Source organism: Euprymna scolopes, chromosome 10, assembly GCF_053919585.1.
Source record: "Euprymna scolopes isolate OS-2025 chromosome 10, ASM5391958v1, whole genome shotgun sequence".
NCBI classification, from domain to species: domain Eukaryota; kingdom Metazoa; phylum Mollusca; class Cephalopoda; order Sepiida; family Sepiolidae; genus Euprymna; species Euprymna scolopes.
The window spans coordinates 69,883,685-69,901,345 of NC_136491.1; the positions used below are offsets into that span (position 1 = coordinate 69,883,685).

General features: G+C 30.3%; 2 protein-coding genes across 3 annotated transcripts in view; one reads left to right on the forward strand and one right to left on the reverse strand.

Annotated features, from left to right (window-relative positions):
• Nucleotides 1–17,661, reverse strand: part of LOC145286080 (lysosomal alpha-glucosidase-like) — a 141,848-nt gene that overhangs the window by 112,208 nt on the left and 11,979 nt on the right. Inside the window, exon 1 of one of the 2 annotated variants that reach the window (XM_080134750.1) lies at nt 2,254–2,676. The exons of the other annotated variant lie outside the window; for it this stretch is intronic. The gene's annotated coding sequence lies outside the window, so the exon portion shown is untranslated. Of the gene's footprint in view, nt 1–2,253; nt 2,677–17,661 lie in introns of those variants that run through there. 2 annotated transcript variants of the gene reach the window in all.
• Nucleotides 2,863–11,672, forward strand: LOC145286081 (uncharacterized). The gene has a single exon (XM_080134752.1). The coding sequence runs from the start codon at nt 4,615–4,617 to the stop codon at nt 5,692–5,694; it is 1,080 nt and encodes a 359-aa protein (XP_079990878.1). The 5' UTR covers nt 2,863–4,614; the 3' UTR covers nt 5,695–11,672.

Below are 17,661 nucleotides of genomic sequence, written 5' to 3' on the forward strand. Positions count from 1 at the left end.
ATTGAAAAATTCAGAAAGGTATGGCACAACGATTACTTGTCCTTAAGAGAGGTTAATGCTAATATAGTGGGCGATTACCCTCAGATGGTGTCAGTGGGAGAAATCGTGTTAATTAAATCTCCAAATAAAACTCAACCCTTTTGGAGTCTAGGCAAGGTATTAATTAATTAATGGGAACGATGGTAAAGTTTGCTCGGCCTGTGTATAATAGGCTCATTCCTTAAAACATTTATTTCTCCTGGATTTAAATACTGTTTCTGCGTTGCATTCAGCAGAATTTATGGAAGATGTTGGTCCGTTCTTCTGTCTAACTTGTTCCATCACAAATGATGGATCATCTCCTATGGTGTGACACCTCTGACAATTGGTATCATTTTGACTGTGTTAGGATGAAACAACAGGGCACTCTCACGAAGTGAATTTGTCCAAATTGTTCAGAAAAAGTATTACACTAAGCTCCCAATTTCAGAATTTATTAAGTTGTCATTTGACTTACGTTCAAGTTATCATTCTTGTTATTCTTAATATATTGGTAATCTAAATAAAACTAGGTTTATTTCATTTATCATAAGCAGACAGAAACACAAAGTTCCTTTAAAAATAAAATCTACAATAGTTAGTTAAGTCCTTGTGACCACCAGAATTATTTACTTGTCGCTTAACTGACAGTCTAATGCATATCTACCTTGTATTCAATATTTGGAAAAAGTAATGGATATCCATTACTTTTTCTTTGCTCCTTTGGCAGTGTGTGAGAAATTACATGACTTGAATCATGTCACTTCATTGGTTTATTAGTTTAACACATTTTGTTTTAATTACAGCTTTTCTCATCGGTTGATTTGAATTTTAACCCATGTTTAAACTGAAAACGTTAGTCTGAGAAAATCTTTCATCTATGATGGACTCATTTTTAATATTTTTATTAATTTAAGAGGTTTGGTGGCCAATATTGTCATGGTACCTTTGAGACAATTTAACCTACTAAGTTAGGTGTTCTTTTCTTGATATTAATATCATCTTTCTAATCAGCAAGCAATGTTGATTTTGGTTTTACCTTTTTGACGAAATAATCCGCCTTTTTCTATTGGAACATTGTTTAAATGGACTTAAAGCCATGGATTAATGATAATCTTCACAGAAGATTTTTTTCCTACCACTTCTTACGAAGTCTTAACTACCAGGCTTGGCTGAGCAGCAAAATGATGCAACATAATTTTGTAATCGAGAAGATGAAACGTCATAATCAACCAGGTAAGTGCGCTTTTCAATGTTGTACCTATTTTTCATTCTGTCAGAGTTCTAAACTATATGGGAATAAAATTATCACAAAGTACATTAAACAAAATACTAGTAGAAGATTACATGTTTGTATGATTGGTAACATTTATTGAATGAGTTTCTACTAGTATTTGTTTAATTTTCGATTTTTGAACGATTACCAACGGTCCAAATGATTGTAACAAAGTCGTTATTTTATTTTATTTTTTCATTCTAACTTAGCAGACTTGACACTACTTTTGCTTTGAATTAGATAAACGAATTAAAATAAGTTTAAACACAAAAATTTATCCAGCTAGGTAGAAGAGTAACTTATTTTGCTTTTGGTAAGATTTATTTGCTGAATATTTTTATTTGCTTTTTCACCTCTTTTTGGGAATCGTCTTTAGAAATCAATCTAATTAAAAAAAAAAAAATAAATAAAATAAAAAAACTACAGAAAAATCTTTATGTACGTACCAGTTACAGAACAGAAATGTCATATTCTAAAAATTACGTAGTCAAGTAGTTTTATTTTATTTTTATAAAGAAAATAATTTTTAAAAAACTTAAAGCGATTAATGTGAAATCGATAGCATTACAAGGCTGAGCTTGCAAGTTTGAATTATTGTGAACTTATCTATTATATTTTATCAAAATGGCGACACGAGGCAGTCCCTTTTTGCTTATTCATAAAATTTGATTTTTTTTTAAGTTAAAATAAAAGTCCTGTGATTTTTAGAATATAATATCTGTTCCGTGACGAGTATTGTTTGGACATCATAAACATTTTCTATTTGTTTTTTGTTTTTTTTTGTTTTGTTTTATTTTTTTAATTAGGTTGAATTCCAAATAAGAACCCTTTTCAGTTTTGTTGACTATTGTAAAAAGAAAACTTTTTTGTTTTGTTTAGTTTTGTTTGTTTTTCAACGGGAACTGAAAAACATCATTTTAGAAGAAAAATGTGGACAAAGTTTGTTGTAGGATACTTACTTCATTTGTTAGAACTTCATACAACTTGAAACAAGGAATCCATTGAAACTTTTTAGCTGAGAGATTTGGCGATTTTCTTCAATGTACGTCTCAATTTCTTTCCATAAATAAAACTATATCTTATAAAAATATTTGTATAGATTCCTACCAATATTGTAAATATTTGAAAACTCTTAGCAATCAAAACATTTCTTTAATAACAAAACAATATATTTATCTTTTTTTTATTATTATATATCTAGATTAATATCATTACAAAACGTTGACACATATTTATTTACTTATTCGTGATTTTTCTGTGGAACTAAAAAAAGAAAAAAGAAAAGAAAACATTTTTCATATATCTGGGAATTTAACATTTAGGGAAATTTGGTCAATGGTAAATAACGAAAAAACCGGTCATTTGCTTAATTCGTCGCGCAAATTAATTTACAAAACAAAAGCATTTGTCTTTTTAAAGTTTTCTTTTATTTTTAAAACGATCAATGTTAGTTTTATGTTTAAAATAAATAAACTTGTAAATGAACTGCGTTTGTAATGAAAAGAAGCGAAATTTAGATTAAATTAAGTGAAAAACAAAAAGGGAGCACCCGGATGTTTTTATAGGTTGGGACATCTACGAGAAAATCACCGGCAACATCGTTTAAGGAAGTTGTTCATGTCGTCAGACACAATAGTAAACCATAAAACAATAACCTCTCTGTGATTTAAATGTGTAGAATTATGGCTGTTTGGTTTTTCACGTCCACAACTTATACCTGACATCAAATGTCCAGTTGTCCGACATTTCTTTCATCTTTTATTTCAATGCCTTAATCTCGCCACGGATGATGCATTTAAAGTTAATCAGATCAGCAGCAGCATCGGATGAAAATATCATCATCATCATGAGGAAATTATAAAGAATATTCTTTTAATCATTCGCAAACCAAAGTTCACAATTTTAAGATTTACCAAAAAGAACTAAAAATATATATATAAATCTTTCAGGCGAAAGACAAGCTTAATTTCTTATCTACAAAAACAAATAATTACACTGATTTTAAAATGTCAAAATATTTACACTGGTTTTAAAATCGAAACTACTTATTTTCATATGTCATTGTTTTTATTCCAATTTTTCTCTTTAAAAAACATCAAGTAATTCAAATTATTTGTTTTCGTCCTTTTAAAATTTATGGAATTACGAACTTATTATTCCCTTTTTAAAAGTGAGAACGAAAAAAGGGATTTGCGGTTCGTTTCTTTTCTGAAAGAAAAATTATTTAAGGGGAAAATAAGTTTTTCTGTTTTTACCGTTTTTTAATCGATTTTGTTTTTTTTTTATAAATTTAAAAAATTTCTCGTAAGACGACTGTGTTATCAGATAAAAATTGTCTTCCTCATAAGCAAATAACCCCATAATTCTCCATTTCTGTCGTTGTTCACTAAATAGGCAATTAAAACGTGTTTAATTTTGATTGTACATTCAAGAAAATACTCGAAATTTGAACAAATATATTTCGTAAATTTTCATTTTAAGTTTTAATACTCATAATTAAAAATATTTTTATTTTTCGAAAAAAATTTAATGTTCTCTTTTATCAGTTTAATTTCCTTAACAATATTAACAAAGTGTTGAACTCGCATATTTTGGGTTTTTTTTTTTTTTTTTTAACTTTAGGCGTCTAAAGTATAAGACCCCCATGGTATGTTTGTTGTTTTTTTTGTTTTTTAATAATAAGTAAAGTTTAAAATAAAAGTATCTTAAACTTAATCCTATTTTGAAATTTAAAAAAAAAAAAAAAAATTAACCTCTTTTTCTAAATTATATAGGCGTTTTTTTTTTTTTTTTTTTTTTTTTTTTTGCAACCCACAGAAAACTTACATATTAACTCTTATGGGGTTTTTAAAAATACAACTAAATACTTCTATCATTGTTTAATTGCTACAAAGATGAAACAGCCTCTTCTGTTTTTCTAAAGTGCCGAACATAATCCGATTATATTTAAGATAAAATATAATTTAGTTAAAACTAAACTTTTTATAATGTGATAACTTTCACCATTCATACAAAATTAAAAAAGTAAATCTCGCTTTTTTTTTAAATTCAGCTTCATCTCTATATTTTTTAACAATTTATTTTTATTGACACTTTTTTCTGTATCTATTCTTAGTGCCTTTTTTATTTCCATAGTTTTCAAAATTATTTTGATAAAATTTAATTATTGACTTTATTTTTACATTTCAAAATTATAAGTCTATTACAAACGTTGTTATTAATTATCAAATATCTATATTAAAAAATATATATTTCAAGATAAAGTACCAACGAAAGCTGGTAGTGAAAAGTTGTCAAAAACGACTGATCCAAAAAGAGAAATGGAGGACTCGTCCATGTCTCCAACGAAACGAACTTCAGAAAGACGTAAAAATCAAAAGGAATTCTCTATGCCTACCAGAGCTGATGTGTGGGACAAAATAGCTGATGTGCCAACAACAGGTATGAATGCCTTGCGGCCTCGCAAGATTGTTAACGACTTTGTGAGTGTGCAGTCACGATACAATTATGATGCTGCGTACACAAGTGGAGAAGAAAGTCCATTTGCTGTATCGGATGATGACAGCGAAACATACACTAAGAGCAAAGCAAGGCAACAAAAGTTTGCCAAGAAACGTAACACTGAGAGCTCTTCAAAAAAAACTCGATCTAAAGGTTTAGGAAGTCGGCAACAACATGACGGGTCATCTGAATCGTTGGAAAGTTCAGATGACTCTGTTGCTAAACTAAAGAAGCAAAATAAAATAAAGGGGACGGTGAAAAAACTACACATGAAGACTTCTAGCCAGAAACTTCTAGTTGAATCTCCAGTATCCTCGGACAGTGACAATGAAGCTATTCTAAGGAGCTGTCCAAAAAGACCAACCGTCTTGGATAGTTCTGACTCTGATGTGGAGAAGAAATCAGGAAAGCCTCTGAAAATGTTTAGCATCACAAAAAAGAAGAAAAATATTTCGGTTTTGGAGCGGAGCAGCAGCAGTGGCAGCAATAATTCTGAAAAGCAAGAGAAGAGTAGAAGCGGCAAAGCGGCGAGTTTTGGGGAGAAAGATAAAAGACCGAAAAGAGGCGCGATTTGGAAAAAGACAAAACCGGCTCACTCCAAATGGGAATCGAGTGATGACAATACAAAGGGATCATCTCTGAGTGTGCCCAAGAACTCTCAGGATGCCAAACAGAGCAGGGGTAAAAAGTCTTCCATGTCAAGTGAGCACAGCGGTTCCATAACTGATGACAAAGCTCATGAATCTGTAGTATATAGTGAGTCAGAAGCTGATGTCTCTTTTAGTACTCTTAAAAAGAAAAACAAATCGAATATCATTGAGGATGAAGAATCAAATGAAGAAGAGATTGCACAAACAGAAATGTCAATATCGACAGCATCCACAGTTGCGAAAGATTGAGTCTTTATGAATATCATCATTGGGAGACTGAATATGTCATCATGCTTAGAGAATTTTATTTACTCTCATGCATGATTTTTTTTTTTTTTTTTTCAAAAACGAAACAATGTTTCTCACATATGATGGACAGAGCTGATTTTTCTTATTTCCATCAGAAAGAACATTCCACATTGATTAAATTTCTTTTGGTAATATTTGAACTTTCTTGACTAGAGCAATTTTGTTTTGCTTGATTTGTTTTTTTTTGTTTGTTTGTTTAGTCTATTACTGTAATGTTACTTTATTTTATTTACCTTAAAACTTCTTCAGTCACTATTGTACAAATACATTGACTGAAAAACTTTTTTCATCTTCGTCAAGGCGGCGCTTCCCTGTTGTAACTAGTGATGAGACGATTACAATATTTTTCCTTAATTCCGATACAATTACTGATTCTGTTTAAAATTCCAGATTTTAATACAATTACTGATTTTGATTGTTTTTTTTAAGATTCTAAATATTTAGCTATAGAGTTTGTTTTTAATTTGTTTTTCATATTACCATAAAAAAACCTATGTAATATATACATATATTTTTGCAAACGTAAACATATACTTTTCAGGCTGCTCTATAGATTTTAATTTTATTGGTTTTAAAGTATCATTTTATCATTAGTATTAGCAATGGAAAATGAAGTTTTAAATAAAAACAAACCTAAAAGTAAACAATCATTGTTAGTGTCAGAAAAATAGGCACAAATAATTCTGACTTTGATTCCCCCAAAAAGTTCTGATTTTTACAATTCCCAATTCTGATTACAATCGTCCCAACACTAGTTATAACATATCTGAAATGTGTACAATAACCTGAACAGTGACTACCATATTTGTATTGTGGCAAATTTACTATCAACAAGCATTTTAAAAAGGATTTAATACATTGGATAGAGGATTAATGGTGTTAAAAAAGATAAGACCAGATGTATTTATTTTTTTTATATATTTGTAGAGTAACATCCTCTGCAGACCCCTTGCCCCAGAAGAAAATATGAGATTCACCGTTTTTACACAGTTATTTGATTTTATTATTTCAGAATTTAAAATCCGTTTTGTATAAAAAGTTTAATGTAAAATGATCCCCTTGTATCATTTTAGAACAATTAATTGAATTTTTTTTTTACCATTACTCCTAAGTCAGAGTGGCTGACAGAATTCTGTTTAGGATTAGGTTAAAAGACTGTAACAAATGTTTTGAAAAAATTATTGGTGAAAGAATGTTTAGAACATTTCAATATCACAAAATCTATTTTATTTTTTTAATTGCATTTTTAAGGCACAGTGCCATTTTAATGTAGGGAGCTACTATCTAGGACATAATTTGCACTGGTTCTATGTAGGGAGTTGAGCAGCAAGGTGTTTGTTTACATTTGAACTTTTGTGTGTCAGTACAATCAGGGAAGCAGAAACTTTGAAAGGAATTCCAAAGTCTAACATTCCTAAGGAATAAACTTTTGGAGTAGAAGGCTTTCTTACATTTAGGGATTTCTACTGTGTAGGGGTGGTATTTTGCTGCTTGTTGGGGGTATTTATATTGAAGCGGTGGGGGGGGGGATAAGGGCTTGTAGTTCGTTGGAGCACCTTCTATTAAAATACTTGTAAAACAGGCAGAAGGATGCAACATTTTGTAGCGGTGAAAAATTTTCCTAGCAGGAATTTAATAACTTCTGCTTTATCTCTCATGCGACCATTCAATGTGAACATTACATTACAATAAATAAATAGTAATAAAAATAATATTGGCTATGGCAGAGTTTAAGATATCTGGTACAAATAAGTTCTTTGAAAATGTTTAAAAAATTGTGTACAAAATTGACTTAAGAAGAGATCATCCAAAATGGAGAATGAACAAAACAACATTAATCCAGTCAAGAAAGTTCAAAGTTTGTTTTCACATTTTGTTTGTCAGCCTTCTTTGTTTTTATTTATTTATTTTTTTTATTTTCCATATATTTATTTAATTTAAATTCCCATTTTGGAATTGAAAGAAGAGAGGGGAAAAATGATTTCATAATATCTCACATAAAATTCATTTTTATCATTTGCCATATTAATAGAAATCTTTTATAAAACCTGTAGTATTGATACTAAAAATAACATAAAACTATTGCCAAAGTGTTTAACCATTTATGAGCATTTCATATTGTTTCCGGTTTAAAATTCTTATGTTCTAAGGAAAGTAAGTTAGCAGATGTTAACAGGTTGTGGTCATTCATAAAAGGCGTGACCAAGCCATTTCCAAGGATGTTTTCTGTTATTGTTTGTCTACTAGGATTTCTTTTGGAAAGACGGATATAAAATGGGACTAAATTTACTAAGTATACGTAATATATATATATGTGTATATTATCTTTTGATGACGGAAAACTTTAAATGATATGTTATATCTTGAATTCTTGTATCTTAACCACAACATAATGGACGTAAGATAAAGCAAAAGAACATCATAATTAAAGGGTTAATGCAAAGACCTGATGATCATTATTACTATTATTATCATCATCATCATCATCAGTAATCTTGCAGTATAGTTAACAACTGAGAATTCTAAAATAAAAAAAAATATATACAACAAATAACTTTTACCATATGCATTAAAGTTTAATTTTCTACGCTTAACTTACTAAAACTGCTTTCAAGTTTTTTTGGGTTTTTTTTAAATTTCAAAATTAGAATTTTGTGGAAGCTTTCCTTAAACATATGAAAAACAAAATGGATGTTTTTCCCTAACACGAAATCTGAGTTACAAGCGTCCGGACTTAGGGTTAGTGGCAGAGTAAGTGATCTTGTTTTTTTTTAACTGTCTTTTTGGCTTAACGTTATTCAAAGCTAAGCAACCACTTCCAAAAAAAAATCAACCATTTTTGCATTTCAATAAGTCAGCTTCACATGCATAACAAATTCAGATATAATAAATCTTAGGATTGGTTTCCACATTTTAGTGCAAGTTATTAGTTGTATTTTTTTTTCTTGACTGTTAACTATACCGCAAGATTATCATCATCATTCATAAATTTTTTGTCTGACTTTTAATAAAATGAGAATTGTAAAAGCCTTTTCAGTTTTAATGATCTCATTTGAGACAAATTCAAAAGAGTTTGCAAAATCTAATAAATTCTCTAATATAAAAAGATCCACCAAATACAAAAAAATCAGTATTAATTTAAAAAAAAACTTCGGTGCAGTTTGTTGTTTCTTATATTAGATACCAGCTGGTTTTGCTAGTTTGTTTGCAAAATTAGCTACTTGAAACCAACATTGAGAAGTTTCTTGTAAATACAAGACAAAACCTTTCATATAAATACGTAAAATAAGTAAATATTAACATTTTGATAAATTTGATAAAAATTTATTTATTTTTTAAATAAAATAAAAATAATAAAAAGAAAAAATCAATTTGACAATGGGTGGGTGAGGGTTCTTTTAAGAACAATAAAACACGAAACTGGAGTGTTGCTAGAGAAAGGAGAGGGAATAAGAGCAACACCAAATTTTCTTCTTTTTTTCCTTAAAAGAATCACCTTTCCCTCTCTAAAGTGTTATACCTCTTTGGTATATCTTTCTAGCTTACTATAAGATATAGTTTCATTTAAATTATCTCCCTTGATAATTAATGAGCATATTTTAAGTTTTTGTAATTTATACTTTTTTTTTTTTATTATTATTAAATTTAATTACAGTTAATTTCAATGAAACTGCTGCAGATAACCCAGCATCATTGGGGACACTAACTTTTTTTATAGGAAAAATAACACAATCAAATTCCAAATAAATAACACCAAGCACTAATTTATTATAGACTTTTTAAAAAGTAGTTATGCTAATCAGACAGATATACTCTGTTTATGGGTCTTTTCTCTGTACTTGATATACAGTATTTCTAAACACTATGTTGTATTATTGATTTAAATAACCTGTTTTGATGATTATATAGAAGTAATAAATGAAAAAAACTTTTGTGTTTATTTAGATGTGGGGGAATTTCATTAGTTCCTCTGTATTAAAACTGTTACTACATTGGAGAATTAATTTTTAAATAATATAAATCGCATGTTGTTCACAACTTCATGATTTTTACATTGGGAATGGTAGACATTCACAGTCTTCTGCCTAGAATCAAAGTGTAATATCTGTTCTGTCCTCAATGAAGGAGAAATCCTTCTAGATTGAGGCAATTTTTAAAAAGTTTCTATTCAGAGTGCCCTTTTTGAAAGTTGAATTTTCCCCACATTAAAAATCGACGTTGTGTTTAACCCTGGCTTCATGAGGAGGCAAGTAAAAAGGGATATTATATGAAGGTTAAAATCTCTTTATGATTGTCAGTTCGCAATCTGTTTTTGATAATGTTAGTTTTTGCAGAGAGATATTGTCGCTCTTCTACATACAACACCTAGTATTCCTAAATGGTCACCAATCTGGTTCTGACCCGATTCAATATCGATTCACTTCAGTGATTTAACAAGAAGCAATGTGATTATACTGTAATGTGAATACAATTATTCAATTAAATAATGTTTGGAGAAAGGCATTTGTAAAAAAAAAAAAAAAAATCCTTGATTTTGTGCTTTCAGAAATTGTACAATCTATCTAGAGTTCTATCTTTAGTGCTACCAAATCAATAAGCATTATAGATCATTTACTTTCATGGTAGAAAATCTTCATATATCTTTCATTATTTTTCTAATTCAACATTTGTTTTTAATTATTTTCATTTTTTACTTTCATGTCTCATGTTGAGATTAGACGTTTCATGAATGACTTCCAATTTTTCCTGTCTGTTGTCATTTCATTTGTGGTCTCCCACTAAGGTCGTTATTACTTTGCAGTGTTTCAGATGACTGGTGGTGGGTGATGTAGCTGTACCAATTGAGACGTTGCTATGCAATGTAATATAAAGCCTTTACAGTGAAACCGGAAATTTTCTCTATCCATTAAGATTCAATAGATGAATTAATGTAGAGAAAGAATCAAATAAATTATTGGAAGTTTATGCAATTAGTGTTGGAAAGCATTTTTGCTGTTAGTGAAAACTATTTGTGTCCTGGTCACAATCATGCCGCTGTTCAAGCAATGTCTTTCTATAGAACAGACATGACAGAAATTCTAAAAAAAAACAAAAAAAAAACCCTCTTACAATCAGAAAGAAAATTTGTTTTCCTTATTGAGATTGATAACTGCCATTTTTTTTTTTTTTTTTTTTTTTTTTTTTTTATTAATTTCAATGGGAATCCTCTTAACTACAAGATCTCATGTTTTTAATTCCAGCATCTCTTTCACAATCAACAAATTAAGTGCATGAAAAGATTTGTAAAATATTTGTTTTTTTTTTTTAATATAAATAAATAAATTATAACGTGATTGAATAACTTTTCATTATATGAAAACAAAATATGGAAAAGTTATTAGTAAAACCACACAACCAAAAGACACATCTAAAAATGTTATTTAAAATTCTAAAATTGAGCAATACCATTATTTTAAGATTTATGTCAATATCTTTGTCCTTGTGTGTTTTTTGTTTGTTTGTTTTTTTTTTGTTTTTTTTTTTTGCATTTAAATATTTGAATATGTCCAAATAATGGATTCATTTTAAATAGTTTTTTTTTTTTTAAGAAAAATCACTCGGTCTATTTATAATGCTACTGTGAATAAATTGTGATACTTTATTAATTTTATTTTGTGAAAAGTATTAAAAAACGAAAAAACAATGACTCTTGAGTTAAACCTTTTTTATGTCTGCATGTACAATACTTTAAAGCTATTATGAACGCTGATAAATTTAATTATTTGGACATAAAATGTGTTTCTCTGTTTGAATTGCTGAAAATCATAAACAGAATTGATTGCATAATATTACTAAGAATGCTTGTTCCTTTTTATGTACAATTTGTAATGTCTAATCCACTTGATTATCGGGATTAAATGTAAAAAGAACCAAATACATTTTGTTTGTTTTAGTTTTGAATGAGTTTCTTGATGTAGCCCTATTACCTGGTGAGCTGCACCTATATCATCTTTAAAAAAGAAAATGATGTTCTGCTCCAGTTCTTTATACTTTCAGTAAACTGAAAATATTAACATCTGAAAATGAAAAATTATTAAAAATCAGTGAATGCTTGCCATAAAAGAAAAGAGAATTTTCTTACATTAGGTATCACAAACCAAAATTTTTGTTTTTATTATATTGAAAACTTTTGGTTCTAATCCAAAATTCCTCCTATATTAAAAAAACAAAAACAAAGAACAATCTGTATGATTGTATGTACCCATGACGAAATGAAAATATCATATTCCAAAAATCATGAAAATTAAATGGTTTTATTTTTAAATACGAAAATCATTTTTAAGCAATTAATGAAAACTCTCAAATGTTTGAATTATTTATTGAGTTATGTCTTTTTTTTTTTTTTTTTTTTTTTTAGATTGCTTTCAAAATGGCGGACAAGACAGCAGCTCTTCTATTGCTCATAAAATGTGTTTTTCTTATTTAAAAATAAAACTACTTGATCAATTTGCATGACTTTAGTAAGAAATCTGGACAAGAGACAAAACTTTTGATGTAAATACAAATCTTTGCAAAACAAATTTGCTAAATTTATTTTGGCAGCTCAATCCGCTATCAAATTATGACCATTCAAAATTTGTTTGAAATTAGAAAATTTGTGTATTATTGGACGATAAGACACATTTAGTGATGAGACGATTCCAATACAATTACTGATTCCGATTCTTAAAAAAAGATATCTAAATATTCAGTTATAAAGTGGTTATTGTTTTGTTTTTTTAATTTTAGGATTAGCTTAGCATTTTCTGAAATATTCAAAGTACATTTGTGGGGGTGACCAATAGATTTTAGTTATACTATTAGTTTAGAATCAACATATTTTTATCATTAGCATTCCCTCTTTTTTTTTTTATTATCATTTTGTTCAAGCTGAGAATGGGGCATCCTTCCCGATGTCAAACATTCATGCACTAATTCAGATATTCCAACTGCAAGATCTTTTTAAGATTCTGACCATCCTTTTAAGTACAATTGTTTGAATTTCTCTTGCACTTGGTTCACCGGGTATATTTGCCAAAAAGTTTTTAATTCTTTTTTATGAGTCCAGTTGCTCCCATAATTACTAGAATGATAGAGATCTTCCTAAGATTCCAGTTCTTTTTTTTATGTTGTACATAAAACCTTGGTATTTTGTTATCTTTTCTCTCTCAGCTCTTTAACCGAGCATCATTGCGGACACTAACTTTACTAAGGTTGCTTCCTTTTCCTTCTTGTCCTATATCACTGTCAATTTTTATGGCTTTGTTTTCTAGGTACATAGCTGTAAGGATTGCATAGTAATAATGGACAGTGGATAATTTATTTCCAACTGTTCTTTCTGGTATATGTTGGGTCGTATAGTAGTAGCTGTCCCCCAGCAGAACCTTACAGTTGGATGTCAGATAGCTCGCATTCTCTACTTCAGAACCTGCACTTACTGTCATGTTTGAAATCGCTCATTTTCTTAAAATCATTGGTCACCAAGCCTTAATCTTGAGCAGCCATTATAATCCTCTCCTGATCATAATGGAACTATCCTTTTTTTTTAGCCAATCTGTATAGCTTTTGTTATTTATATACACCTGAGTAAATTTATCCAGAAAAAACTTGGCCCATTCTTCCAGTTTTTTACAATGGAAGTTGGTATATTTTTGATGACTCTTTTGGACTATTTCTGTAGCAAACTTGTTTGCTGATTCTGTCTCATTTGTAATACAGTCTTGTCCAAAATGTTTGGCTAGTTTTGTGATCAAAGTTGTTCTGCTGGCTCTTGTTTTGTGATGTTGGTGCACCATTTTGAGGTTTATTATTAGAACTTATCAGATATTGTCTGGTGCTCACGATAGTCACACAGGGTCCATCTCTGAGAGAATCTCTGCTCCTCTGGGTAGATATAGCCTAGGCAGACACTGGTTTCTGTATGTTGTTCTGTACAATGTCAGCATTTTTCGCATTTTAGTGTCTAGTCTGTTTATGTCCTTTTGTGACCAGTTGACAATGCGAAAGTTGTATGTCATCACGTGCATAGCAGTGATCTTGTTTTTGCTTGTAAGTTCTCTTTTGCAGATTTTCCTTACACGACATATTTACTGCTAATTTTTTCTTCCTCACCTTGGCGTGCTGAATTTTGTATTAGCAATGGAAAATTTTGTGTTTCACAAAAACAAGATTTATTAACATTGGAAAATAAGGACAATTGTTTTTCCAATTCCAATATGCCTAAATAAATCGTTTTTTACCAATTCCAATTCTGATTAACCGTGTCAACACTAATAACAATAAAAAGAGGCTTTGAACAAGTGTAATAAATTTGTTGTAGATGAAAACTCATCATAATGGAAGCAATAATTATTCGATCAAACCAGTCTTAAAACATTGGGCAACATCCCATTACTCTTTAAAAAAAAAATAAATAAATAGATAAATAAAATAATATGGAAATGCAACTTTAAACTAGGCTTGTTTGTGATACCTACTTTCAATCTTTTTCATCTGACTTTTCTCTCTCTTTCTCGCTTCTGATTCCTAATATATACTCTCTTCACTTATCTCTTAGCCATACTAACTCCAAGCCGAGATGATGGCAAAAAAGAAATCTACAGTTGACATCTAAGGGACTAGTATAAAACTATTATATAATGGATGTTTGGTGTCTGTCTCTAACTAAAACCTATTATATATGAGGGGTGTTCCAAAAGTAATACCTCCTATTTTTCTTCTGCCTGAATAGATCAGATGGGATTCCAAATTGCATTGTTATGATGACTAGACTTATGCATTCATGATCTGGAAGTTTCATCTCTCTGTTGCAGATATTGACAGTGTGAGACTAAAAAAGCAACCCTGACATGAGTCAAAAGCATTGAATTCCTGACAAAAATGCATTTGGAATGGTGGTGAGTATGTAGAAAAAATACCTTCTGGAGCATAGAAGGTTGCTTGCTTTGATGGTACTACTCCCATCTTTGTAGTTTTTCAACTGTTTGAGTTAAAAAAAAAAATAGCTTTACTTTTAGAACGACCCTTGTATATATCATTTGTCTATGCGTGAATGTTAGCATAGGTCAATGGTGGTTATATTTAATAGACAGAGTATCCTAAAGAAAGGTACTTACACAGAATATGGATTACATTATTGTTGGCATATTCTGGTTATGTAACCCGATAGAATATGCCGAATTAAAAATTCATTATTTTTATTTTTTGAAAATGCTGGCCAATGTTCAAACGCTAAAAAAAAGTTAAAAATTAAGAAAAAAACATAAATTAAGAAGAAAATAGTCATCGTATGGTAATTCCAATGAAAAACAATTTTTTCTTCTTACAAAGAAAATCAATGAAAAATAAAGTTTTCTAAGAAACTTTAAAAATTAAAAAAATGTTCAAATGATGATAAAAAACACTCATTGTATGGTAAGTTTCATGAATAAATACTTATTTTTTTCTTATGAAGAAAATATAGTTCAGCAACTGATAGCAAACAATTGTTTTATTTTAGGTTTTTTTTTTTTTTTTGTACTTGTGCAGTCTATGAACCATACTGAAATAATAACATTATTTAGAAAGTCATTCTGAACATGGAGATGGGGGGGGTTCATTAACTATTCTGTACTTTCACCTCACAATTTAATAAAAGATAGTGTAAAAATTGAATTTTAATAAAAAATCCTATTAAAGAATAGCATTGCTAGTAAACTGCATAAACACTTTTTTTTGCCTACTCCTTTTTAACTCTGTGTGGTATGGAGATGTTGACTTTAATCAATTAAAAGTAAAATATTGAATCTTTCTATTGCACTTGCGAATTGTCAACTGCTGCAATTTTATTGACTAAATGTTTTGGCACCTTTCAATAGTTTACATAACCTGCCGGAATGTACTAACGAAACATTGGTTTTAGCACACTCCATATTTTGCCTAAGTACCTAAAAGAAAAATTAAGACCCTATTTGGAAATGGCGAGAAATGTAGAAATAAGTGAACATCCTGTATTGTCCGCTATTTCTTCATAAAATACTTTAAAACAGCAAAACTATCAATCCTTGTGATGGGATATGGTTTTATCTACTTGCTTCCCAATGCAGCAAAATGTAGTACAATGTAGGGAAAACCATCTCTCCACAAGCACAATTTGTTAGTTGAATGCAAAAATAGCCGCAAGTGGACTCCTCTGCATTTCCTGATAGGGCTGCCTATGGCAATTGGTGATACCCTTTTTGAAAGAAGAGGTATTGCCTAAGAGGATGCATCTCTTAGAACCAAGCCAAACCCTATCCTATTCTACTAAAAAAAATGTCTGTTAATAAGTGAGACAGTCCATATTTGCCAGAATGATGCCAAAGACGTATTTTTGGATGGTATGAAAAACTGGCTAGCATAGAAAGTAGGCCTTGCATTTACTTTTGACAATCGTATAACTCTCACTTCCCTTATTTTGTCCTTTAGTTTTCACATCTCATGAGCAAGGTTTCTGACAAAGGGGGGAAGGATTGCTGTTTTCCATCTTAGACTTATCATTGAATAGTTTTCACCTTGATGTAATATATATATATATATATATATATATATATATATATATATATATATATATGTACTTCAAAATAAAATTATCTAACAATCAACTGGTATGGAAACTTGTGATTATATGTTTTACAAGATATTACTGGCAGTAAAATCCAAAGTGAATGTCTTTGATAGCAGTGTGGTAAAATGATCCAAACTGTATTTTGAGTAATCCACATCACAATGTAATGGTCCGAAGTAGGCATTTTCCAGCAAAATTCCATTATAACTATTTGCTAATATTTTCTTCTCTGAAGAGATGGTAGACATCGAAATCCTATAGGATAAGGAGTTATAATATTTCAAATGTATTCTTTTTCTTACATAGAATAATAAAAATCTCTTGATTTGAAATTCAAACATTTCACATTATAAATTTTTAAATTCATTGAATGACTAAAATTTGATATATTATTTTAGCATCAATTGGCTTGTCGGTCTGGAGCGATTTCCATAAAAATTAAAATAACTGGCCAATGGCCATAAACTAAAAGAGAAATACGAGGGGTGGGCAATAAGTAATGCCCCTGACCCACTTCCAGTTGTCTGATCTAGCTGAAATTTTGCATGTGCAATGGTTTATATCTCTACGGGTAATGTGACAAATTACAGCTCTGAACTAATTGTGGTTTCTGTTTTACAGATGTTTGAACTGAGTCAGGTGTGAAATGGAACCTGTTGAATGTCGAGCAGTGATCCGGTTTTTGTATTTGAAAGGATGCACACCACAGGAGACTTTTGATGAAATGAAAGAAACTTATGGTAATAATGCCCCATCATATGACCTTGTAAAATGCTGGCATTGTGAATTCAAACATGGCTAGAAGTCTGTGGAAACAGTTCCCAGACCTGGTCGCCCCCCCCCCCACCCCACCTTCTGCCATTGATGAGGCATCTGTTCGTCAAGTTGAGGCTGCCATTTTGGAAGATTGGCGCATTACTATTTGCCAAATAGCCCAAGATGTCAAGATTAGTACAGAGTCTGTGGAAACTATCATTCATGGCCATTTGCATATGCATAAGGTGTCTGTCAGATGGATTCCCAGGTTGCTTACACCATTCCAGAAGTGAGAACGCTTCGAGTGCTCGAGGATGAATTTGGAGATGTGCCAAGAAGATGAGTCAAAGTTTTTCAAAAGACTGATTACACAGGATGAAACCTGGGTCCATCACTATGATCCAGAGACCAAAGCCCAGTCAATGCTGTGGAAGCACTTGGACTCACCACCTCCAAAGAAGGCAAGGGTTCAGCCCTCCGCTGGCAAGATCATGCTCAAAGTCTTCTGGGACCAGGACGGAGTAGTGATGACAGATTTCCTGGCAAAG